Source organism: Ambystoma mexicanum, chromosome 6p (assembly GCF_040938575.1).
Source record: "Ambystoma mexicanum isolate Mex_15411 chromosome 6p, UKY_AmexF1_1, whole genome shotgun sequence".
Lineage (NCBI taxonomy): Eukaryota > Metazoa > Chordata > Amphibia > Caudata > Ambystomatidae > Ambystoma > Ambystoma mexicanum.
Window position 1 is genome coordinate 1,007,416,958 of NC_090935.1, and position 25,592 is coordinate 1,007,442,549.

The 25,592-nt window shown below is 47.2% G+C and overlaps 1 protein-coding gene across 2 annotated transcripts in view; it reads left to right on the forward strand.

Moving 5' to 3' along the window:
* Window positions 1-25,592, forward strand: part of SLC12A2 (solute carrier family 12 member 2) — a 908,845-nt gene that overhangs the window by 596,374 nt on the left and 286,879 nt on the right. For both annotated transcript variants that reach the window (XM_069625621.1, XM_069625620.1), the window contains exon 18: window positions 5,160-5,266. In XM_069625621.1, coding sequence (XP_069481722.1) covers window positions 5,160-5,266 — 107 coding nt within the window. The remainder of the gene's footprint in view (window positions 1-5,159; window positions 5,267-25,592) is intronic.

A 25,592-nucleotide genomic window follows, 5' to 3' on the forward strand; every position in this document is an offset into this window, starting at 1 on the left:
CTGCCTGCAAAAGATAGCTGTCCCTTTAAGAAATTTGAAGGCATAGGGCCTACGTCACGCGTGCGTCCCTCAGCACGCCAGGCCCACACCTCACCTCTGTCACCAATGTTCCACAACCAGTTCCTGTTTTTCTGCAGGCTTAAATTTTGCTGCGCTACGACTCGCTCCTTTTTTGGGTCGTTACTTTTTGCTGTGCATCTTTTTCTTAGCGATTTAGTTCTTCATTTTTTTTCTCTATTCGTGGTGCCTCCCTCTATGTATGCTGTATGCAACAGGATACAAGCAGCGCATCCGTTGCCGGAAGCATTTCTCTGCAGCCGATCCTCCTCATGCCTGCGTCCAGTGTTTGGGTATACATCACGCAATGAGTACCTGTGTCTTCACAGGCCGAAACTGAGGGGCACACACCCCAGAGAAAGAACATGGGCAGAAGAAGAAACGGACCCAATCGAGGAGCCACTCTTCCTCGTCCCGAAAGAAGAAAAGGCATAGCCACCGTCAGGACTCAGTCGTCGGCGGATAAAGGTAAGCCGTCGGCTGGGCCTACCAGCCGCCAAGAGTGAGGATTTGAAATCCTCGATGCTTGACATGTTCAAAAAGCATGCTGCAGTTGGAGAGGCTAACTCCCCCACGCAGCAGGCTTCCGAGCTAAGAGCGGCACTCAGTATACCCGTCCCCTCTAGTTCCCTGGTACCGACAATGTCAGCGCCGATAAATCTTACGACACGAAAGAGATCCAGTGGAAGCCAGATAAACCCTGTGCATCCAAGGATATCAACGCTAGGGCGTCTCGATCGGCACCGACATCCACCAGATCGGCGCTGAGAGACAAACCCTTGACGTCGATGGTTGTCGTTCACCCCACAACCCCGGTCTCAATTTTTCAATACTACGGCGGGTATCTTTGGCGGTAATGACGCTGATGACTTAGGGGATGTCAACCCTATTTACTTAGGTACAGGATGGGTTGATTATTTTGACAAACCGAATTCACTTTTGGAACTGGATCAAGCCCTCCAGGACACCAGCGGTATGGACACCTCTCCAGACCTCGAATTTCAGCAATCCCAGTCCTAGCTACATAATACTTCTAAATTCAGCGCTTTACTAGAAAGGTTTGACACCCTGGGATTGCATTAATCTGTGGCTCATGTGCAAGGTTAAGACCTTACTGACAATTTAGATAAAGACCTCACCACAGAACGTAATATGCCTTTTTCACTCTTCTATTGCCGATCCTTTAACAATTATGTGGCAAAACCCTTGTTCCATTTCTCCCGTCAGCTGCACCATTTCTGGGAAATACAGGCCTCTCCTTTCAGCCTTCCCCGCAGGGGCTTCTTATGCAGGCTGCCACTAGGTCTTCTAGACTTGCATCTTCTACTTCCACTCTGCCTCCCGACAGGGAAGCAAGAAAGGAAGCAAAAAAAGCATTCACTTCAGGTAGCATGCCCATAAAAGCTACAAATGTGGCAAGCAGTTTTGCCAAGTACTCCTTTTGTCTATGGACAGCAGTTGAAAATGCTGCTCAGTATGTCCCAGAAGGAGAAATATGTGAGGGCTTGCTACAGCTAGTTGAGGATGGGGTAGAGATGGCCAGACAGTCGCTCCGAACAGGTCTGGACATCGCAGACTGTGTGAGCCGATCTATGGTGTCAGCCATAACACTAAGAAGACGGGCCTATTTAAAAACCTAGGGTTTTTTGCCTAATGCCCAAGTCAAGCTTCTGGACATGCCCTTCGAGGGAGAGCTTCTGTTCGGCCAGAAAGCCGACGATTCCTTAGAAAAATGTAAGGAAGCCTTTTACTCAGGTTTCTCCTATTCATTTGCAGCCTAGCTATCAATCACTCAGCATGGTGGCTATCCTTGAAGGACAGCCAACCCGCCAATCACCTTTTGGATGCATTCCTGTAACCAAAGGGATTAAGCACAGGGAGTTTCGGGCACCTGCCTCACTTCCTGCCCCTGCCAGACATACTGGCGTTACTCGAGCCAGAGGCTGGCTTCACCAGCGAATCCTGACAAAGACAAAATGAACAAAGGGACCAAACCTGGTTTGACGCTCAGAGTACATCTCAAGAAGGACCTCTTTTCAACAAGAAATGGTGAAAAAAGACGACCAGGGCCATTTTGACAAAATGGGCACCCATGAATGCTTTACTGCAGCTGCAATTGCAGCCCACTGTAGAAACACACAATGGTTGGAAAACGTAAACCACTTCCATCAGCTATTGATTGTAGAAAGGGTAACATAAAAATGTTACATGAGAAGCTAGACAAAGGGGATACTAAGTAACCCCTCCAGCACCCTATTGTAAGATAGTGTGTGCTGGGTCTAGAAAGTTACAAAATGTAAGTAAAATCAATTTCGCTTCACTGCTCTTGGAAACAGTAGTAATCAAAGAGAAGGTATTTAAATCTTTGGGAAATCTGAGACTTACATGTGACACTGCACTGAAAGTGCTGTGTGCCACAATGTAAAGATGATGCCTAAGGAGTTTGTCCACGAAAAGAAACAGAGTCCAAATCACAGAAAAATACATGAGAAAGTGGGGGAAAAAGGTCTCTCTCTCCAGGTTAGAAATGAAGTCCTTAAGTCCAGCAAAAAGAGCCGCGGGTCTCTAAGGTAGAAGGAAATTAGCACATTCTCCTTAACACTGGTCCTCGCAAGTCTTATGAAGCCGCCTTTCGAGCCCTAGCTACAACCCGCATAAAGTTTGTTACATAGAAACGGGCCTTATTTCGTGGCGATAACATCACCCAGAAGGGTCTGAGATCTAGTGTTAGACCCTCCGTACCTAACATTCACCAGTGACAAGGTGATTCTATCTACCAACACACACTTCATACCTAAGATACCTACAGAGTTTCACAAGAATGCAACTACCAAGTTGCCCACCTTCTTTCAGAATGCTACTACCCCAGCAGAGACTGCTTTACATTCCCTGGATGTCAAGAGGGCATTGAAATACTACCTCAACCGAACAAATCCTTCAGAGCCACAAAGCAACTCTTCATAGCGTTCGGTCCATCAATTAAATTACGAAGGTATTGCAAAATGGATAGCTTATGCAATCTCCTTCTGCCATGCTAAAGCCAATAAACCACTGCAGTCAACAGCCAGGGCACTCCACAAGAGCCACAGCGGCCTCAGCAGCGCTATTATACGGCGTTCCCATGAAAGACATTTGTCAGCCAACTACGTGGGCGGTGTCTCACACCTTTTGTAAGGCACTACTGCCTACAAAGGCAGCATGTGTAGGATGCACAAATGGGAAAGGCAGTCTTAGAACAGCTGTTTTAATAAGGTAAGCCCTGCAGCTTCAAAGGTCATCCTTTTAATGTATGCACATAAAGTGCGAGCAGAAATGTTTTGTTTTTTTGCCTGACTGTCTCCTCCAATTACATCGTACTGCTGTGCAATCTATTCACATCATGTGAATATATGAAAGATCCAATGCTGGAGAAGGGAGTGGTTCCTTACCAGTAACTCCATTTCTCCAGCCTTGTTATCTTTCATAGATTCATATGTGTCCTCCAGCCTTCTTCGGCAGGCATAAAACTGCTCTGATTGGGGGAAATTCCTACCAACAGGGTTTGGTTAAAATCCGAGGGGAAGCTGCTGCAGCAGAGCTATACACTAGACGTCCCATTGGTAGGGACCAAAATCACCCACAACAATGTGGATGGCACACTCAAGGTGTCGACGTTTTTCCTTGATGAAATACATTATAAAATAGGTAACCAGGGATTCCCAGCCTGACTGGGAATATTCACAGCATGTGAATTTATGAAAGATTCCAATGCTGGAGAAATGAGTTACTGGTAAGAAACTACTCCCATTCTATAACTGGCTGCCTAAGTTGAATAATTGTGTTCCATACTGTGAGGACTCATTGAGGGCCGCTGACCCCACTCACTCTCTCCTAAGACTAACCCTGGACTGCTCTCCATTGTTTCCTTGATAGGTTTTTGGTTAATCTCTCAGTGCTCCGTGTTCACCATAACTAGGGTGACCTCCTAAAATCTGTCCCGGGCCAGATTCTAGAATTCCACCTTAACATCGGACATCCGCTTTAGAAAATCATGTTGCTGTAAAAACAAATTTAGTGGTGGGTGTGTTGCACTGAATCCCCAAGCTGGGAGTGTGTGGTTGCCGTCTCTTTTGTGCTGTGTGGTGGTGGTGTCCGGCCTTTGTGGGAATATGGCATCTCATCGCTCTTTCTAGTCATCAGTTTACTTGTGGTACACTACTGCTGATTCCTTTGCTTGGTCTGAGTTGCTAACATATTGCATCCGGCTGGTGATTTCTGAAAAAGAGAAGAAATCCCACCATGCCGAGAGCAGTGGATGCTTCCATATACAGTATGGATATAACACCTCACAGAAGGTATAGTATTGCAGGAACGCCCAGTCTGTCCCTTTTAAAAAATAAATCATGTAATATTCTGCACCAACCACTGTCTGCAAAGCATATGGATCTAAGCAGATAGAAGCACCAGATATGATTACAGGTATGGAAGATCAATTGACTCATTTTGTTTGGAAACGTTTGCCACATTTGAGAAAATGCATGTGTATGTCTGTGCTCGTATACACAGGGTGCAAAATGTGCACTTGACACTTTGAGCTAATTTTCATACCTCACTATGCATTGCCGTTCTGGATCTGAAATTCCAGTGATGGCTACTCTTAGCGCTGTGCTGCATTTGACTTGACTGAATTGGCCAAATGTGTGAATATCAGATTCTTATTTTTAATTTCTCACCTTTAACCGAAGGATTCACCATAAATACAGATGTTCCTCTCCGCCTTTGCCTCATGGTTTCACTCCCAAACATTAACATTAAATATTTTCACCATACCTCATATTGGCATGGTAATTGTGCATGCAATTTGAGCACCATAAAGTGACTTTTTTAATTTATTCATTACAAAAATCACCTTTTTTCAAAGTCTAGTTTGCAGGAATGTTGTGAACTGAAGTTTTGTACATTTTGATTATGTAAGGAACTAGTGATTTTTCCTATTTTACTCTTGAGTTGCCTAGCATGTAATGTAATTTCACATTTCTCAGACCACTATTGTTTAGAACTACAGTGTAAGGGGTTTACCAAATGTTCTATGCAATATTTTGAAATTAATTTTGTCTTCTTAGGCTGCTGGCTTGGGTCGAATGAAACCAAACACTCTTGTTGTTGGCTTTAAGAATGATTGGTTGCAATCTGATATGAAGGATGTGGATACCTACATTAATCTCTTCCAGTGAGTAATTGTTTTTAAGCCAGCATTTCTACTGTTTTGGTTTTGAAAAGCTGTAGAAAATGTCTGCTTACCATGCTTACCAAATGTTAATGTGTAGATTTTACACCAGGCGTCTTACCTTTTTACACTTTTACTAAGCAGTGTGAAACAACATTTCAGATCTACTTGCAGTTGTTTTTTTACTTAAAGCTTGCATTCTTGTGAAGGGGAAAACGTATCAAAATTCTATGCATAGAAGTTTATTTGTGCACTTTTTGTCATGAATTTCAATTCTTCTGTTGGTCCAAATTATGTTGTTCTATGATAAACTTGTTTATACTAATTATTCATGTTTGGTGTGCATATAGACACATCATTCATAAATGGATAAAATCCACAACTACTACAAAAGATAACCAGCCACAAGCAAATTGTCACATGTAACATTTAAGGAAATTGAGAATATGTAATTACTCTTACAAATTGTACAATCAAGTTGTAAATAAGGTTTATATGACCGATTATGGCGGTAGCCTTGAAAAAGCCCAGATGAGGCGAAACACATGTTGGTGACTTGTGTTGGCACACAACTTATGACATTCAATTAATTTATAAATAAATGATAAACAATCCTTCAGTAATGTTTTTGTGAACTTGTGATAAATTTATTAAGATCACAAAAAGCATACAGTGAGTGTATGGTGGGGTGAGCATGACTGTGCTAAATGCACTTGATTATAAATACACTGTCCCTATGCCCGCATGCCGGAGTTCCTTTTTTTTCTGTGTGCTTTGCAGACTTGTTTCGGAGCACGTCTCAACCCACTTTTTGGGGAAATACTTTCACCACCGTCGGGCCCAAGCTGTCTGACATTTTTTGAACTGCTGTCCCTGCAACGCTTAAATACTATCATGGACCTCCGCACCATATGCATGTGGTGTCTCAGGGTGGAGCATGATGCAGAGCAATGTGGTTCCTGTCCGCACATGAACATGAAGGCTCTTGTGGAACGTTCAGCGAAGTTAGTGCTCGTCTGTCCCTCTTTGAAATCTCCATCCCAGCCAGCCCCCAAATCCTCTGGTGCCAACACCGAAGGGCCCAAACCTGAGAAAATGGATAAAGGGAACAGGCATTGCGAAAGAAATCAGATCTCTTAGCAAATCTCAATGTGTCCTCTTCGTCCTCCCACAAAAAGAAAAGGAAGCGCAATCATGACTCTTCGATGAAAGGGGTAAGTCGTACCCATCTAAGGTGGCCCTGAGAGAGTAATGGGAGGAATTTAAACTGCAGATGCTCCAAATCTTTGAGAAACGGCTTCAGCCTACATGCCACAGGCAGCACTACTAGCACCAGTTGTGCCCATAGATTTTGGTGCCAAGGTGTCAGTCGGGTCTTGTGCCCTTGACCTCTACCTAGGCTAACTCAATGACAGCCCTGGCAACAACAGCCCTTGTGGCATTGACACTGGACTGAAGGTATGCGCCAGAGTCCTGGTTGGGGTTCTTTGAGTCAGAGAACCTTCTTCGATAAAGAAACCTTATCCCTTTTGAGGGAGCCCATGATGGGTGGACATATGCACCATGTCCCCGATTTCCTAACGGACCAGTCTGACTTGTTGGAGCTAGTGGTGGGGGTGCATGATGCGAGTGAGCTGTACACCTCCCCCAAAGTTGAAATGCAGGAAGCATTACCTTATGCCCAAAATAGGAAAATGGTTAAAATGGTGGATGCGGCTCCTGGCCTCAGCAGTCCGAGCAGGCCTTTACAGTTAAATGACTTAACAGACAATTTGGACAAGAGATGACCATCCGAGAGAGCCCTGTCATTCAACGTGGCCATATCGACACGATAGCCGCCTCATGACAATTTACATGGCCTGTGGACCTTACAAAAAAGTATAAACTGGCAAAGGGCGATTTGCCGTTTCTCACAACCCATCCAACCACCGAAGGACCTTTGGTCCAGGCCGCCACCATTAACTCAAGCCCATCGATGTCTATGCCAAACCTCCTGACTGACGGAGTTGAAAAAGGCCAACATCCTCGCTAAAAGTCTTGCCATCAGGGAGCTTTGTGCTAAAGTCTATTGATGCCATTTGTGCCTTTACAAAATATTCCAACATTCTGTGGAGGACACATTCCGAGGCGTCGGACGAGGTGAGATGGTTTTGTTGAGATGGTCAATGACTGCAAAGAAGTGGAATGTCCAGTCCTGCAGGTGCGTCTCAATGACGCAGATTGCGTTGGGAGGTCGATGGGAGACATCAAAGGTGCTCCAGAGAGCGTCATACCTCAGGTCAGGGTTTTCCCTGTACGTACAGGCCAAATAACTAGATACAGCCTTTGACTGTGAGCACTTCTTCTTTGACTGAATGCTGATGAATCTCTGAAACGCTTCAAGGAGTCAAAACCAATGACAAAGTCGTACATCAGCCCACCAAGAAATCTTTTTCATTTGGCTCCAGGAGCAGATCCTGTAGGCGCTTATACCCCTTTCGTAAGAAGGCTCCGCTTCCCCAGGGCAAGCAAGGCTAGAGAAGAGACTTGCACCCATCAGGGAGTGAAGGGGCCCAAAGGGTCAGTCTTCATCTGCTTTGGGGATAGGGGGGGCAGCAGTACCCACAAAGCTTCTTTGAGTTCTTCCCACATGCTTTTCTGGTTGGAGAAGGTCTCCGGGCACTGGGACAGGTGGAAGGAATTCCCTACCGACGTCTGGGTCTTTCAGTTGGTCGAGTTGGGATATTGCCTCTTTTCTGAAAAAACCACCACCCCTTCCTCACCAGCTGGAACCAGAGATTTAGGAAGAGCTTCAAGCCCTACTGATGCAGGGTGCAGGGCAGGAGGTGCCAGCTGAGGGAAGATATTCAGGCTGGTACTCCCGCTACTTTCTGGTGCCCTAAAAAGGGAGGACTATGTCCCGTTCTGGACCTTAGGACCTTGAACAAGTTCCTGAGGAAGGACAAATTCAGGGTGGTGACCCTGAGAGAGATTTGTTAGGCTCTGCAACTCCTCAACGGTTAGGTTTCAATGGATCTTCAGGATGCCTGTTTTCACATGTCAATCCATTGGAAGCACAGGCAATTCATAAGGTTCGTAATTGGGAAGATTCCTTATCAGTTCAAAGTGCTTCTCTCTGGCCTAACCTCTGCTGCCAGGGTTTTCACTAAGCAGATGTTGGTACTGGTGCCACACCTCAGGAGATCCGGTGTCGATGTATTCCCATACATGGGTGACTGGTTGTTCTGGGGGATGTGCCCAGAGCAGGTTTCGAGGCACCATGAGGTCACCTGCTTCAAAGCTTGGACATCTACCAGAATTTCCAGAAGTGTCTTACTACGGTTATTACGTCAGACTTGGACACTCAAGTGGCGAGAGCCGCTCACTGTGGGGAGGGTCTACAAATGAGTGTTATTTGGTCCCCGGCCGGAACATCGCTGGCATATCAACCTGCTGGCACTGCAAGCGATGAGGTTAGCCCTGACCGCTTTTGTGCCATTCCTCGAGGGGTAAAAATTTCCTGATTCTGGCAGACAACAGGGTCGCCATGCAATACAGCAACAAACAGGGTGTTCGGTAACTGACCCTATGCAGAGAGGCCATGCAGCTGTGGTTCTGGCATCTCATCTGGAGAACAGGATCATCGCATCAGCAGCCCAACTGGCAGCGGTGATGAACAGGTTGGCAGATGCTCTAAGCAGGCAGAGTAGTCTCCCACCAATGGTAGAGTTGCCCATATGTCCATGCAGAGATCTTCTTCCTGTTGGAAACCCCGTCAAGTGATCTCTTTGCCATGAAGAACAATGCAAAGTGCAAGCGGTTTTGTTAGAGGGAATTCCCTTGTATTCCCTTTTAGGGGAGCATTGCGAGGCGCATTTCTGGTGGAGTGGGTCTTCGACCTCCACTATGCGTTTACTCATGTCCCAGTGCCAGTCATCCTGTAGGTTCTCAGAGGGCGAAGGAGATTTTGGGCCCCCATGATCTTGATTGACCCGAATTAGGCAAGGAGAACGTGGCCAAAGGCTGTGGCCACCGAGTGGGTCAGAAAAAAGATATTGGGGGAACATATACAGTGACACTGCCAATGGCCATGGCTAATGGCCCGTTTTAAAAAAAAAAACTTGAGATTCATTGGAAAACCTTAGTTAGTTTAGCAGATTTAACTCAACAAAACCCTTGATATTCAGCAGGTGTGTAAAGTCATGACAAGCTTAACTCTGTGCCTTAGGTTGTGCCTGGTTAGTGTTGTATAATATACAGTGAGCACGTCCGAAGGCTATAGTTGGTGTCACGTTAATATTTTAAAATACAGTGGGCATGGCCGAAGGTTGTAGCCACTGCCATGGTCAAAGGCCATGGTTGACAATATTCAGTGGGCATGGCCGATCGCCGTGGCCACTGGCCAGTACTCTGCTGAAGGCCATGGCTAATGGCTAATTAGTGTGTATATAATAAACAGTATTTCCGGTTTAAGGCTGTAGCCACTGGTGAAGACCAAAGGCTATAGTTGGTGGCCTGTTAGTGTTTTCAAATAGTGTGCACTGCCGGGACCAGTGTCCATGGCCGAAGGCCACAACTAGTGGCCCATTTGTGTTGAAATATATTTGGCAATGCCAGCTGACCATGGCTGAAGGCCATGCTTGGTGCCAGTTACTGTTGTAATATAATCTGTGATGTCGTCATTGTGGTCATAGGGGTGTGAAATTAAGGTGGCTTTAGCTGAATTTATAGGATTTTGTTGCGATAAAATTCTCACCTAACGATCCTGCAGCTAACTTTTGTTTTCCTTGCATTTAAATGGTTTTGTTGTTCCATATATTTGCCCACTGCATATTTTATAACACTACCATACCATTTAGGCATGACCTGTGGCCATGGCCACTCTATATTTGAAAACACTTTCAACCCATCACTCAGACGTTCATCAATCTTTTCAGTGGTTTTGTTATGTATTAAAGATTGCAGGCATTGTTTTTATGCAATGCACAGTGAAGTTAAATTATTTGCCAAGTATTACACTTTGGATAAGCAGCGTGCTACAAGCCCCTTGTTTTATGGCCGGTGGCTTGGTGACTGTTGTGATACATTGCAGGACCCCAATTAACTGCATTGAAGCAGCACGGAAAAGAGAAAAAAATGACTGACTGCAAGAATAACGTATGCCAATGTACTTTTGCCTCGCTGGCACCGATGAATAATTACGCAAAGTAAATGAACATGTATCTTAAAGTGAAATATACAAATATAGTTAATTTGACCTTCCCCTGAGAAAGTGTGCATGACAAAATAGCTTTACATTTCAAAGTGTTTTTTTTTTTAACACCAGAAAAGTTACCTGAAAGGAAACGTTCCAATAAATAGGCTTCCAAAGTATAAAAGGTTCTCACCTTTTAAACCCAGAAATCTCATGTAAAAATATTCCCTTGAAAAAAAGATCCCAATAGTGCTTGTGTTCTTGTGGGTAAGCGCTTGCACTGGGAAGATGACAACCTTAGTAAAATCCTGGTAGCCAAATACTTGAGCAAGCTCACCAACCTAAAAAAATAAAGGGGTTGCGTCTGCCCTCTGGAAAAAAAAAAAGTTAACCTGTCCACCCACATGTCCTTTACTTGTGCCCTGAATAGCAGCCACAGTCTGGGGCAAGTAACTGCACCAGTGTCCAGGATTCCCAACTCTCTTGACACATCATGAGCAAATGCTAATGACTCTTACCCTCATTTCGCCGCCTCCACCCCATTTCGCCTCCTCACCCCATGTCTGGCTTTCAACAATACTGTTTTATAAAGATAACTTGAAAAGTACACATACCGTAGTGTTACTCAAATAGATAAATCTTTATAGAACTGTTGGGCAAAGCAAGGAAGGGGCTGGCCCAATGATGTAATCTTTGCCCTGGATATTAGTCTTAGCAGTGTATGGGGGTGACACAAGTTATGGTTGCATAGCTTACCATAACTAGCACTTTTATTTGGTTTTTTTATTTTACCTTGCAACAATAGCGTCCATTTAACAAAGTTTTATCAGTGAATTTCATAGGTTTCTATTAATGTATTCTTGGGAAATATTGACCTATATGTTAAAATGCACCGAAATAATGCAAGTTGACAATCACTTATAACTTCTTACATCTTTTTCCTGTATCTTCTCCACAAATTCCAACAAGAAAAAATCCAGGACACTAATCATGAGGAACCAATTGTTAATACCGATCAGGGACAAATGGAAAGTGTTCAAAACAGAATGAATAAATTATGTACTCCAATGTCTGAATTAAAAAATAAAGTTGCTGAACTATTTCTGTAACATTAAATATTAATGTCCATTGCCCTACCTGTACATGTGACCTTTTGTTAGGCAAAGTTTGTATGCAGTACCCTTTGGGAACGCTACAACAACTCTGCCTACAGGTGTAGGAAACCCAACCTTTGGTATAAGCTTGTACTACAGTTTTGGTAGCGTGTTATGCAGCCAGGCGTATCTCAAGAGGGGTCAATGTGAGCTGTAGGGGAGTTGCAAAGATTCAGTGACAAGTATTCAAATAAACTCTTATACGCAACGTTTCTTGAATAAACCATTATTAATGTATTTATCAGTCATTTAGAATAAGCCTTCTTCAGAAGGGAGCAATATAAAAAGTAACCCACAAATACTCTTCAATACTGTACACTCTTGGATCAGTAAAGACCCTTTTGGGATGGGCCACAGACATAACCTACACCCTTAGGTGACTTCAATAGCTAGGGTGCTGGGGCATTAATATCTTACTGTTTCTATTTAGACTACTGTTATAAAAGTTGGTAAAAGTTATTAGAACAACAAGAGACCACAAATATTCTTAAGCAGGCAAATACTTTAGGATCTCCCAAGAAGAGTCATTCAGTACAATAGGCTAAGCCAAAGTCAATGGGCAAGAGTCTTATATAGGATGCAGCACTTCTGGTAGGTAAGTAGAAAAGTCTTTGCACAATGTTTTAGAAGTCTTTGAGGAAAAGAAGAATCAAATGTAGGGCCACAGGCAGATTAGACTTGTAAGTGGTCAAAGATCAAGCAACTCTACAATGAGAGGTAAGTACGCTCAGACTTTACAGTACCTTTTGTTAGTGAAGAAAAAGTGCAGCAAATGACTTCTTTTCCTGTGCAGCTCTCGCTGTTCCTGAACCTCAGTCGTGGGAACAAGAGGGAGGACTTCTGGGGACTCCTGCTCTGCAATGGACGGTCACTGCTCGCAACCAGCGATGTTTACGACAGGTGGAACTTTGGTGTTTCAGCTCCTCGGGACTACTGCAAATAACACTGGGGTTTCTGGCTGTCGAGATGGACTTTCCTTGCTTCTGGGGTCCCGCGCTCTGTTGAGGGGACTCAGGCTTGGTCAGTCCTGCTTCCTGGAGTTCTTGGCCAACTTAAAAGTAATGAATGGGAGACGACTGAATAAAAGGAGTCTTGGCTTGGAAGGCAGAGTCAACCACTGGACGAAGGAACCAAAGAGCTTGAAGAGGACGGCTGCTGCAACTCCTGGACCGTTGGTTTGCCTGATGAAGCCCTGCTGCAGGTCTGAATCGGCAAGTGCGCATCGACGGAGAAGCCTTACAAAGGACAACTTCTCCCTTTGACCAATCAACTCCAAAGTAAGCCACCTGGACACCCATCTCGGAGTTGCTGCAGGAAACCGTAGAGAGAGGGATACCAGATTGTGTGCTTTGCTTGTAAGCTGGCCTAAAGCTTTTGGAAGATCCTCCGGACTCCCACGAAGCAGGACTGACCAACCCTGGCCCCCCTCAGTTGAGTGCAGGACCTCTGATGTGAAGAAAGTCCATCTTGACAGCCAGGAACTGCGCTTATTGCTATTTGCTGTACCGCAAGGAGATGAAACGGAAACAGCCACTGAAAGTAAAGTTTGCCAGTTGCCAGCTTGGACGGTGCAAGTGCAGTGCAGGAGTCCCCCGACATCCTCCCTCTTGTCCCCATGACTGAGGCCCAGGAACAGTGAGATCTGCAGAGCTGCACAGGAACAGAAGTCTTCAGCTGCATCTTTTACTTCTTTACTAAGGTACTGTAAAACTAGCCTAAGAGAATTTACTTCGTACTGTGGAAGTGCTTGTAACTTCTGAAACTCACAAGTCTAATCAGCTTGTGGCCCTACATTTGATTCTTGTTTTTCTCAGACTCCTAAGAACTTGTGCAAAGACTTTTCCATTTACCTAACTGAAGTGTTGCTACCTATACAAAGACTTTGGCCTATTGACTTTGGCTTGGCCTGTTGAATTGAATGACTCTTCTTACTATCTGAAAGCATTTGCCCTGCTTATGAATATTTGTAAATTCTTGTGTTCTAAAAATGTTGCTTTTAACTTACTTTGAAAGAGTATTCTGAATGCCAACAGTAAGGTATTAATGTCCCCATCACCCTTGTCATTGAAGTCACCTGTGGGTGTAGGTTGTCTGTGGGGAATCCCAAAAGGGCCTTGTCTGATTCAGAAACTCAGTGTACAGTATTGAAGTGTATTAGTGTGTTACTATTCTATTGCTCCCTTCTAAAGAAGGCTTTATAACTGACTGATGAAATAAATTATGAATTGTTTATGCAAGAAACCATGAGTGTAAGAGTTTATTCGAATACCTGTAACTGTGAATCTTTGTAACTGTGCCACAGCGAATTCTCCCTAACACCCTTTTCCTAAACAATTTCACCCAATCCTTCCCAGAATAAGCTTCTTGATTATTTCTATCCCTAATTCTCCCAATCATGAAAATTTGCCCCAAATTCCCGTTTCTATTTCACTCAGATTCCACATCCCTTTCTTAAAATAAATATAAAACGTAATCTGCCCCACAAATGTTGTTCCTAGGTAGTTCATGTATATAAGCCAATATAATGTAGCATTGTATGTGAAAATGTGTTTTTTATTTTTCTTTTTTTTCTTTTCAAAACACCATTTTGACATCTGCAGACTTATGTCTGGATCCATATTTCCGATGGTTCAGTGTTGGTGAATGTTCTGCCTAGTCTGCAGAGCCAACTACTCACTTACAATTAGTTCACAAACTTTGTCTGGGCCCGGACTCTGCATTGTATGCTCTCCACGTCATCGGTCATGTGGAAGTCCCCGGACAACGTCATGGGACCACGCCTGTGCAGCATTATGATGCATTCGCAGTTTATGCTTTGTGGGCATCTATAAATTAAATTTTCAGCCATTGTAGAATCTTTGAAGTTTAAGCTCCGCCCCCTTCCTACTGCCACTCTTATTGCTTCTATAAACCTTTAACGCATTTTCTCTTTACTGGAAGTCCATAGTCGCGTAACAGCATCGCAGACGTTCCCGGACATCATGTGACCACGCCCATGTGGCGTAATGGGTTGTCTATGATCGACTTCCGGCCTCTGCGGACATCCTATAATCGATTTTTAGACCACTCTAAGGACTCTCGTCAAAACTACGACCTTCCACAGCTGCAACCTTCCACAGCTGGTAGTATCCTCCTTACTTTTCCAGCCTTTTTCTGGACTCTGCGTACAAGAGAATAGTCCACGGAAGAATCCTCCAAAGAGACCCACCCACATCTTTTAGTCCTTCTTATTCTGGCAGACAGGAGGCAGTTGTTTGGAGCTCATCCAAAATTGAAAACAGTCTCTCTCCTGGCCATCCCTCCTTCCCAGGACGCACCGCCACCTGGAAGATGTACTGCCTACAATTGAAATAACTTGGTATTGAGACATGTTATTTCTACAGAAACACAATGTTACTGCTGTTTCTTTGGAGAAAAGGACACTCGTCACCTTCGCCCTGGCCACACAGTGCAAAGAACATTAGAGATCTACATAAGTTTGTGTAAATTGTGGTGCAAACTATAAATGTACTGACTGGGTTTTTCAATCCAGCTTGTATTTTTTCCCCAATGATTATTACATGTGCATACAACAGTGTACCACGCACACATTTTGTACCAAACTTAGTACATAAAATGTACTACGTATGAGGGTCAAATAAAATAAACATGTACAACTGTAACACATTATCTGAGTCTTGTGGATCTGCTTAGATCACATGCTCAACATTGTCTGACATCTAGTGGTAGTTGCAGAGAATTAGATTTGTTTTCGAAACATCGAAAAAGGACGGCGACTGGGCGTATTAGTAATACTATCCCTCGTGTGATGTCTACTATACCCATGGTCCTTCACGTGTCGAGGTCCCTCAGATTGTTGCTTTTTGCCATTGTGGTTGGTTGCAAGTTGCGGAGTTCCTTTCAGGCTGATGCCTTTGACTAAAAGTTTATTCGTAGACTCTTCTATCCTTTACTGTCTGGGCCTTGCATCATCGCTGCTCTGCGACCCTTGGGGGATGGCTCCATCGACGGCGCCGGACTGACTCGATGACCAGACACTGCAGCCTTCACGGACCTCGGCCCTTACAGTAGGGAGAGCGGGGAGAGGTTTCATATAATCGCATCCTTTTAAAGCCTATTCTGCCACCAAACTGGCCTTTTCCTTTTACAATGGAGAATACCCCCTTTAAATGTTGTCCTACTTGTAATAGGAAATTTCCTTGGAAGGATATGCACCGAGTGTGAAACTACTGCCTTCCTAGGAACCACCCAGAAAAGCCCTGCACACATTTCCGCCCTAAAAGACCGCTGAACCAAGCACTGGACCATCCATGCCATGCAGGCCAAAGCCTCCATCGACATGACTGGGGAATCCAGTGAGGGCAGTATGGGCAAAGTGGCGCTGAAGGTGACAGAGGTTCATCTGAACCCCATGTGCAGGCCCCCGACTCCACTAAGCATGCCTGCGGCGCTGACTGAGACTGCACTTGGCGACCCAGGCACAAAAGCCTCCAAACACGCTAAACACACAACCCATGGCCAACTATTGGTGAAGTCATCGACCGTCGAAGCCCATGCAGTGTCCATGGAGAAAGCCTCTAACCCTTTCCCGTCCTCTGGGCCCATCGCTCAAGCTTTCGCCTCATGACTGACCTCTTGCACTGGTGTTGAAAGCTGTTTCGGGCACAGCGCATAAAAAGTCCCTCCTTTCGTGCTCTGAAAAACATGCAGCGAAAGGCATCAGCGTCCCCCAAGTCTATGCCAAAAATGTAAGAACTTATTAAACATGTCCCTGCTACCCTTCTAAAGGCAAAGATGCTGAAACAGACTAAATCCTCAACGCCTTTGCCACTCCAGCCCACTGTTTCTCAGGATGCTGGTTCCGCCTCTGCTGAAGATGCACTCACAGGGGCAATGCAACACAAGGATCAGACACCCTCTAAACACACATCTACCCCCTCAGGTTTACAGATTTCCACTGAGTGGATCCCTGAACAATTCAACAGAATAATGAAGAGGATGTTCTGCTTTGTAGATTTCATGGACAGGCACCCTGAAGAACTGGGGACTGCTCTCAAACGGGGGATGCAAAACAACCACCCCCTGCTAAAAAGCCACTTCTTGACATCTCGCAGCCCAGCTCTTCAGCCCAAGGCCCGCCAGCCTCCCTTTATCAAGACCCCTCTCAGGGCATGTATGCTATCGACCCCCTCAGGGTCTCAAGATCCCGACCCTTTAGGAAACAAATACAGCCCAGTGTTATGATAATGACATGTCATCAAATCACCTGACCACCAGGACCAGCGAGTAGCAGACTCTCCAGTAGACTATCACCTTCAGTATAACGAGCTGCTGCTAAAAGCTGCCCAGCCCATCATTAGTGACACCCAGGAGATGCAGGTAGACAAGGACTTTGTGGAAGACATTCCTGGTGACAGAGGTCCGCCACCCAGTTCATTACCCTTTTATAATCCATATCCAAAGGCGTATCCAGCCTTCCCTGCTTACGCCTAACCTCACAAGGTCGGCCAACCTTTGCATTGAAAAATTATTCAAGCCAGCGCCTCCAGACCCCCCTGCACATTAGGGGTCAGCTCAAACCTGACTCTCTAGTCGTCACAACTGCTAGAAAGAGGGCTGGCACTCCGCTGGCATCGGCTGATGCCCCAAAAGATAAAGGGAAAAAGATTTACACTTTCAGGCAAGAAATGCTAATAACACCACCCTCCTAGCCAGTTATGGCTGTCTTAAGTGGGACAAGTTGGAACACCATGTTGAGGCGGTTCCAGCACCTTTAAAGTCTCAGCTACTAAGCTCCATTTCAGAAGGCATGCAGATATCTAGCTCCCTTCTTAAAATCCACCGTGACGCTGCAGATCATGTAGATCACATTATCTCAGAGGGCACCCTTGTCAAACGCTATGCCTGGTTTAGACAGTCTGGGTTTAAATTGGAAACACAGGCCACCCTGCTTAACATACCGGTGAAACCTAATGCCCTCTTTGGCAAGGCAGTTGAAGATGCCCTCAAAAGTGCGAAAGAAGAGTATAATACTCTTAAGTCCCATGGTCAGTTAACCAACAAACCCTCCGTCCAACAGGGTTCCTCCATCTCGAGGAGGTTTCGTGGACCGGGCACTCAATGCTCCTCTTGATTCAATCAAGGCGAACAGTCTTCGTCATGGCGCTACACACAGGGACAGGCCTCCTCTTCTAATTTTCAAAGAGGTCATAAAAGTGGAAGAGGTAGAGGCTCCCTGGCCAGAGGCTCCACCCCTCCTAAGCAATGACACACCGCTCCAAGTCCCCTCCCATGCCACCTTGGTATGCAGGAAATCGCATCTCTCATTTCGCTCACGTATGGGAGAGGATTACGTTGGAGCAGTAGGTACTGTCCACCGTAGCAAGCAGGTATTGCATAGAACTCTTGCAAAAACCACCCGCCAAGACACAGGATGACAATGCCAGATGAGCCGCACATACTACTGGAAGAAGTAAAAACACTGCTGGAAAAAGACGCCATAGATTGTCCCAGCAAATCAGGTAAACAAGGGTATTTTGTAACGCACTTCCTTGTGCCAAAGGTATAGCCATGCGTCCAGTACTAGATCTGCGCCCTGCTTGTCAAACCTCAAACGTTTCGCATGACCACACTTCGAGGTAATAGCCCTTCTAAAATGGGGGATTACATAGCCACATTGGATATGAAAGATGCATACTTTATTATTTCAATGTTCCCAGGGCACAGAAAATATCTGCGATTCAAGATTGGGGGAGTGCACTACCAGTTCAAGGTGCTCCCCTTCGGAATTGCCTCAGCCCCAAGAGTATTCATGAGTGCTCGCAGTAGTAGCACCACACCTCGACAGTGTGTCAATTCCTGTGTACCCTTATTTAGATGACTGGCTAATAACCGGGGAGTCTCCTCAGATTTGCAGACAAAACACCCAAAAAACGATCAACCTTCTTTTCCAATTGGGGTTCTCCAGCGAGAAAAAAATCAAGTCTTGTTCCCAGCAAAATGAAACAATTTCTGCAAGCCATCTTAAAAATAGAGGAGGAGCTAGCTTTCCCGTCTAACGAGAGGATACAAAACGTGCTGTTGGAAGTAACTCCATTACAAGGCTGGTTGCCAAATAACTGATTGATTGATATTTTATTTCTATCGCGCTCGTACACAAGTGTTTCAGAGCGCGACAAGGCAAGGGAGGGGGAACAGGGGAGAACAAAACAGCGATCTTACTAGGCCCAGTGACATTGAGAATGTGCAAGTGCATGGGAGAGGGGGGAGGGGAAAAGTGCATGGAAGGGGGAGAAGTTGAAAGTGCGAAGCAGAGGAGAAACAGATAAATAATGAAGGCAACAAACAGTGGTAATGCATCCAGCATTTTGCAAGTAATGCTACGCAAAGTAATGCCTTGCTCAGGCTGATGGCCTCATGCAGACAGTTGGCTCCACACAAGTGCCTGCGCCCAATGCAGGAGTGGTTAGTGAAACAATGGTCTCAGGCAAGCGGATGATCTAGTAGTTGTTTCGCTACCCCTGGTACCAATTCTACACTGGTGGTCCAAGGGCAACCTGCTAAAAGGAAAACCCTTTTGCATTTGACCAACACAAGCAATCCCAACTACAGACTCCTCATTCGCCGGATCGGGAGCTCACTTCCTACTCCCCACAGCCAGTGGACACGCACCACAGCCAAAAATCAATTCCTAGAACTTCTGGCAGTTCTCAAAGCTCGCCCTAAAGCTGATGCACAGGTGGGACAAGCAGTGCTAAAACATCCATTTGCTGCTGTACCTTCTCACTCCCCCTAACCCCCTTTCTTATCCAGATACAGCTCGCTAATCTGTGCAGAGCATGTGATCTAAGCAGATCCACAAAAAACCTCAGAAGGGATGCATTACTCACCGTAATCATATTTCTGATGCTTGTATCTACTTAGATTCACATGCACCCACCCTTCCTGCCCTCTGGAGTCGAAGGCGCATAGAGGTTTTTCTGCTGCTTCCGATTTATCACATCTGTACTTGCGCTACACTTCATGCAACCTCATGTCAGAAACAAATAATCGGAGGTACATTGATGCGTGAAGGACCATGGGTGCAGTAGACGTCCCCCAGTCGACATCCTTTTTTGATTTTCGAAAACAAATCTTGTAATACTCTTCGACTACACTAGATGTCGAACTATGCAGAGCATGTGAATCTAAGCAGATACAAGCATCAGAAATAAGATTACGGTGAGTAATGTATCCCATGTTTTGCAACATATGTCCTATAACGAACTACATTTTATTTTCTTTCCAGACACATCAGTGCAGATGATACCCTTCGCACCACATCCAACTAATTGTCCATACCTACTATAAGTTTTATTGAAATGTGTAATCCTAATGACCACATTAGTCAATGTACATATTAATCACTGTGCACACATTTCTGTGGCCATGGCCACAACTATACTCTTTAACCATGGGATAACATGGCCATGGTAATTATCATGGCCACAACTATACACTTTAGCCATGGTATAACCACTTTACGCACTTAACTGACATATGTATTCTACTTGTACATCCCGTCCCCTTTCCTCCATCCTTGTGGGCGTCCCCAACATGTGGACGGTAACGGAGCCATTGGCAGTGAATAATTGAGCTTCCCTGTTAACTCTAGTATAGCGTGTGGGGGCACAGCCACGGCCACTGGTGCCTCACTTCAGTCCCTTTTTGCACACGGACAGTGTCGGACCTGGCAGCCAGCGCAGAGACTTTTTTTAAAGCTTTCCGCTTGCTCCCATTTGTTTTTTAAATTCTTATCTTTTCCCTGTGGTGCCTCGCCTACCCCGACGTATGAGGATTCACGAGATGTGCTTCATGCAACCGCTTGTTCCCGGCCTTGGACCCCTATACGCTCTGCCTTGAGTGTTTGGTGCCCGACCACTGCAGGGACCCATGTTCGGCCTGAAGCACTCTGTCAGTTTGAGATCCTCCACACTTCTCTTCTTCCCCACCTCAAGTTAGTTTCCAAGACCTCTCGTCAAGACAAGCAGGGCCCTCTGTTCAGCATGGTGCCTCAGCGCGGTGACACCCTCCCCGTGTTGCCCACGGATCGGGGTTCTGATTCAGGTTCTGCCAGGCCATAGGCCGTCTAGGCTACTGGCTCCCAAGCTGAGGGGGCTCTACCAGGCTGTCCTCGGAAGGGCCAACAAGTTTGTCCTCTTATTCTACCTCAGGGAGGGGGGGGGGTAAGGGATCGTCGAGTACAACCTCCAAGAGTCTGACCTCGGCTAGATCCAGCACGGCTACCGGCGCAGGTGCTGAGGGCGTCCAGCCTACCGGAGCTTGCTCAGATGTCGGGAGTCGGAGTTACGACTACCGGCCGTCTGGCTGAGGGCTCACCGCCTAACCGAGCATGACCCAAGTTGTATCCTCTCGGGTCTGAGGCCTCTCTTGGCTCAGGGCCTCCGCGCCCTCCCATCTAGGGCATGGCACAAGGCTTTAACATGGCTGAGGGGTGTGGGGCCTGCCAGGCAAGTGGCCATCTTGGATCCAGCTCAGGGCCTGCCAGAGCTTTCGTCCATCTAATGTGCTTTGCATGATGATCCAGCCCCATTCCCTCTGGAAGCGACAGCAGATCCTACAGTGCAAGTGTTGGGTGACCTCAGGGATACATCTACCCATTACAGCCGTGCGGCTACACGCACCAGGCGCCTCAGTGCTTTGGCCAGAAGCATAGACTCAGTGCCTCGGAGGGCTGCCCCAGCCCCCTCTTCTGGGTGGTACTCCTGTATTTTCCTGCTCTCTCGGTTCTGGTGCCCGTCCTTCCACTGGTTCAGGCACTACCGGTTCTGACCCCTCCACCTCCTCCTGTACCACTAATGCCTCCCCCTCAACAGCCATTGGACCTGTCTGCGGTTACAAACCTGGAGGGGCTGGGGGAGGGACGACTCCGCCATCACCTTTGTCCCAGGACCCGGATTGCCCTTGGTCTGTGAAAGGGCAGGTGGGTGGGGGCAATGATGATGCCCAGAAGGTTGAGCGAAGGCTCATCGTCCTGGACGTCATCGTCGGAGGGGCATTCATTGATGCCTTTCATGACTGCATTCATTCAGGGCCTGCAGAGTTTTTTGGGGGGGTGGGGGGGGAGGAGTCGGGCATGCTAGCAGAGGACTTGGGGAAACTCACCACAATCCGGTCTGGCATCCGCCTCCAGAAGGATGTACTGCAGGTGGCACAAAGTCTGGTAGAAGCCCAGGGCCAACTCCCAGATGAACAAGAAGTTGGACAGCAGGTTTTAGGGTGACGGACGGGGAACCAATCCTCCTTGCCTCCAACCCGCAGCCGCATTCCTCTGTGGTGACTGCATCGTTGTATTCTAAACCATCGTATTCATCTTCCTCCATGGGAGCTACCTCCAATTGTCTCTCCAAGGAGGACAAAGTCCTTGAGAAAGCACTTTTAATCCATCTCAGGACTGCATCTGTGGCAGGCCAACGCAAATGCCCTCTTGGCCGTGGCTAACCGGAAGCTGTGGCGGGAGCTCAAGGAATTTCTTCCTGACGTCCCTTCGGACAAGCAGTCGTCTTTCAGGACTGGGCTGGCTGATGCCCGGGCTATAGCGCAGGACCTCATGGAATCTTCGGTCTCCTACATAGACACAGCCAGCAGAGGGCTGTGCCTTGGGGTCGAGATGAGGACTGCATGTATGCACAGCTGCTGTTTTCCTCTGACGTGCAGGAACGGATCCTGGATCTGCCCTTTGAGTTGACAAAGAAGAATACTTCCACTCAAACCGCCAAGTCCTTGGCCATCCTGACAAAACCAGGTCAGAAATCCTTCCCTCACTCACAGGGCAGGACCGAGTTCAACCCCTACGCCTTCTCCGGCTTCAAGGGGTTTCCAGGACCGCGGTATACAGAGGCCTGACTGGTCGCCCAGCAACAACAGGAGGAAGCCGTAGAGGGCGTTGCACAGGCTTTTCCGCTCCCCCTCCTCTGCTTCCACCTCGGACCCCAAAAATCAGTGACGTCCAGGTCAGGGAACGCAGTTCGCCTGTGGGCGCCATTTGGCTCTCTTCAGGACACCTGCAAGTGCCTTTTCAGCAACCCATGGATCCTATCCATAATCTCCTCAGGTTTGTCTTCCTCTTCCTCTTCCTTTCCCCTCTACCATCCTCTCCTTCATCAGATTGTGTCCCCAGCTCTTTTACGGGAGGCCCTTTCACTCTGAGATGCAGGCGATATATCTGGTTCCTCTTGTAGACTGCGGCTCCGAGTACTATTACAGGACTTTTGCAGTACCCAACAACAACCAGGCTGGCCTGAGGGTTGTCCTGGACCTGTCATTTCTAAATCTGTCTTTACCGCTGGAACGCTTCAAGATGATTACTCATGCACACAGCCGGGTCTGTGTGCAGGGTGCTGGAGGTGTGCCCTCGACCTCAAGGATGCGTACCTGCATGTTCCCATCTACTAACCGCATCAGAAATTTCCGCAGTTCACGATGGTCGTACCACTTGCAGTACAAGGTGCTGCCCTTCGGCCTGAACTCGGCTCTTCATGTAGTCATGAAGTTGATGAATGCAGTGGCGGGCCTTCTCTGCTTGGAGGGCCATCATCTGTATCCTTATTTGGATGACTGGCTGGTGAGGGTGGGGGGGTTCATCCGAAGGGGTGGTGCTCTACTGCCAGAGGTTGGCGGATATCCTCCATCAGCTGGGGTTCTCCCTCAACCAGAGGAAGTCACAGTTGTGCCCATCTCAGGAACTGGTCTTCCTAGGGGTGTGTTGGGACACTACCATTAAGTAGGTGTTTCCTACGCCTGAGAGGCTTCTGTCACTGCGCAAGGCGGTGGGGCACTTTCTGGCCAACACTACCACCTCAGCATGGTGGTTCCAGCACATTCTGGGCCTTATGGTCTCCTGCGTGCTCGCAGTACAGCACGCTCGCCTCAGGATGAGGCTGCCTCAAGCTCCACTTTGCGGCCAATTGGGACAGGATCTCAATACCTCCGCTCCTACTGCCTGATCTTTGCTCGTGGCTGATTGATGGCACAATGCTTCAGTGGGAGTCCCCTTCACCCGACCAAAGCCTACACTGGTGGTGACGACAGACGCCTCCTTCTTGCTTGGGAGGGGGGGGGGCTACTCTGGAGGGCTACGTGATTCATGGGGCATGTTCCAGGACAAAGCCCTTCTGCATATCAATCTGCTAGAGCTCAGAGCAGTGGGCCTGGCCTTCAAGGCATTTTTGCCCCTCATCAGGGACGGGTCGGTTCTGGTCAGGACGGAGATTTCTACAATGTTTTACCTGAACAAGCAGGGTGGCACCCGACAGCCCCTCCCCCCACCCTCTTGCATGGAGGCGGCATCGATCTGGGAATGGGCCCTGCCAGAGAGAGTTTGGATTTCAGCAGTCCTCCTCCCCGGGGAGATCAATGCAGAAGCGGAGCAGCTGATCTGCTTGGGATTCAACACCTACGAGTGGGAGTTGCACACTGACTCCTTGTTGCCCCTGTTCCAGCATTGGGGGTTCGCAGAGCTGGGGGGGGTGGTGGAACATCCAGACCTGGCCAAGCTGACGCTGGCATCCTGGTTCCTGACCAGCTGAGGCTTCAGCATACCCAATTTTCGGATGACAACTGTGACATCCAGCAGTCCAGGAGGCCTTCGACTCGATCCCAGTATAAGATTAAATGGACTTGGTACTGTTATTGGGCTCGTGACAAGGGTCTGTATCCTGTCACCTGTCCTCTAGATGACTTGCTGGCTTTTTTCAGCACACCTGTCCCGGTCTGGCGTTCAGGTGGGTGCTTGCCACATTTGTTTGGCGGCCGTTGGTGCTTACAAGAATTCCATTGAGCATGTGTTCTCTGCGGCCAACTTGGTGGTTAAAGCCCACCTTAAGGGGTTGTCTAGGATTTTTCTCCCGCGCATAGCCTGCACCTGGTCTCGGATCTCAATATGGTTCTTGCAGCTTTGCAGCGCAAGCCTTTCTAGCTGTTTGCCTCTGTGGACATCTGCTTGGTGACACTAAAGACAGTTTTACTGGTGGCTCTTCCCTCTGCGTGCGTGCAGGTTTAGTGATCTGCAGGCGTTGTCCTTGCGCAAGTCTTTCACCACGTTTCACAACGACAGTCATCTTGTGCACTTACCCAGACTTCTTGCACAAGGTGGTCTCTCCATGTCATCTGGCTAAAGAGATCTGCTTGCCGGTGTTCTTCCCGCAGTCTGAGGCAGAGAGGGCCCTGTATTCTTTGGACCTCAAGAGGGTCCTCAAGTTTTATCTCTCAGACAAAATCCTCCTGGAAGTCCGAGGCATTGTTTGACTTTTGGGGGCTCCTCCCCCGATTCTCAGGCTTCCATCGCCTGTTGGCTGGTTCTGGCCATCTCGGAGGCATACACCGCCATGGGCAAACCTGTTCCTGAGGTGATTCATGCCCATGCGGCCAGAGCCAAGACCACGGCCATCGCGTTTCAGAGACATGCATCACTGCTTCACCCTATGTTCTAGTGTTGGGAGTCCTTGTGCTCCTCAAGCTGTGGAATTTTTGCTGTTTTTTTGATAATTTCGATAGTTTGCTTCCAGCGCTTCATCTACCGTCACGTGAGGACTACTGGCAGTGGGGACACGTCAGCGAATATATTTACATCACTGGATCTTCTCTCCGTGGCTTCGACATGCCCATGCTTGGGACTACATCTCACCTTGACCATGTCCGTTTTGACTAGGAGTCTCTTCAGGGCCTGTGAATCCTGTGCCTGAACATATTCTTTGAGGATAGTCGCCTCAAGTGCCATTGTCTTCACCCGGAACACGACGCGGACAGTTGCGAGATCTGCAGCGGCTCTTGTCAAAGACCAGGAAAGATTGCCACCAGAGGTTAGTGGCTTGGGTCAACAAGAAGGCCTCCGGGCGCAGTAATGCCTCATCCAGCAGCAGCAGGTCCCATGAGCATGCTACCTCAGAGTTTGAGGTCCTTTTGAGGATGCTCCTTCTGAGGAGATCCAAAAGAAGGCGTTACA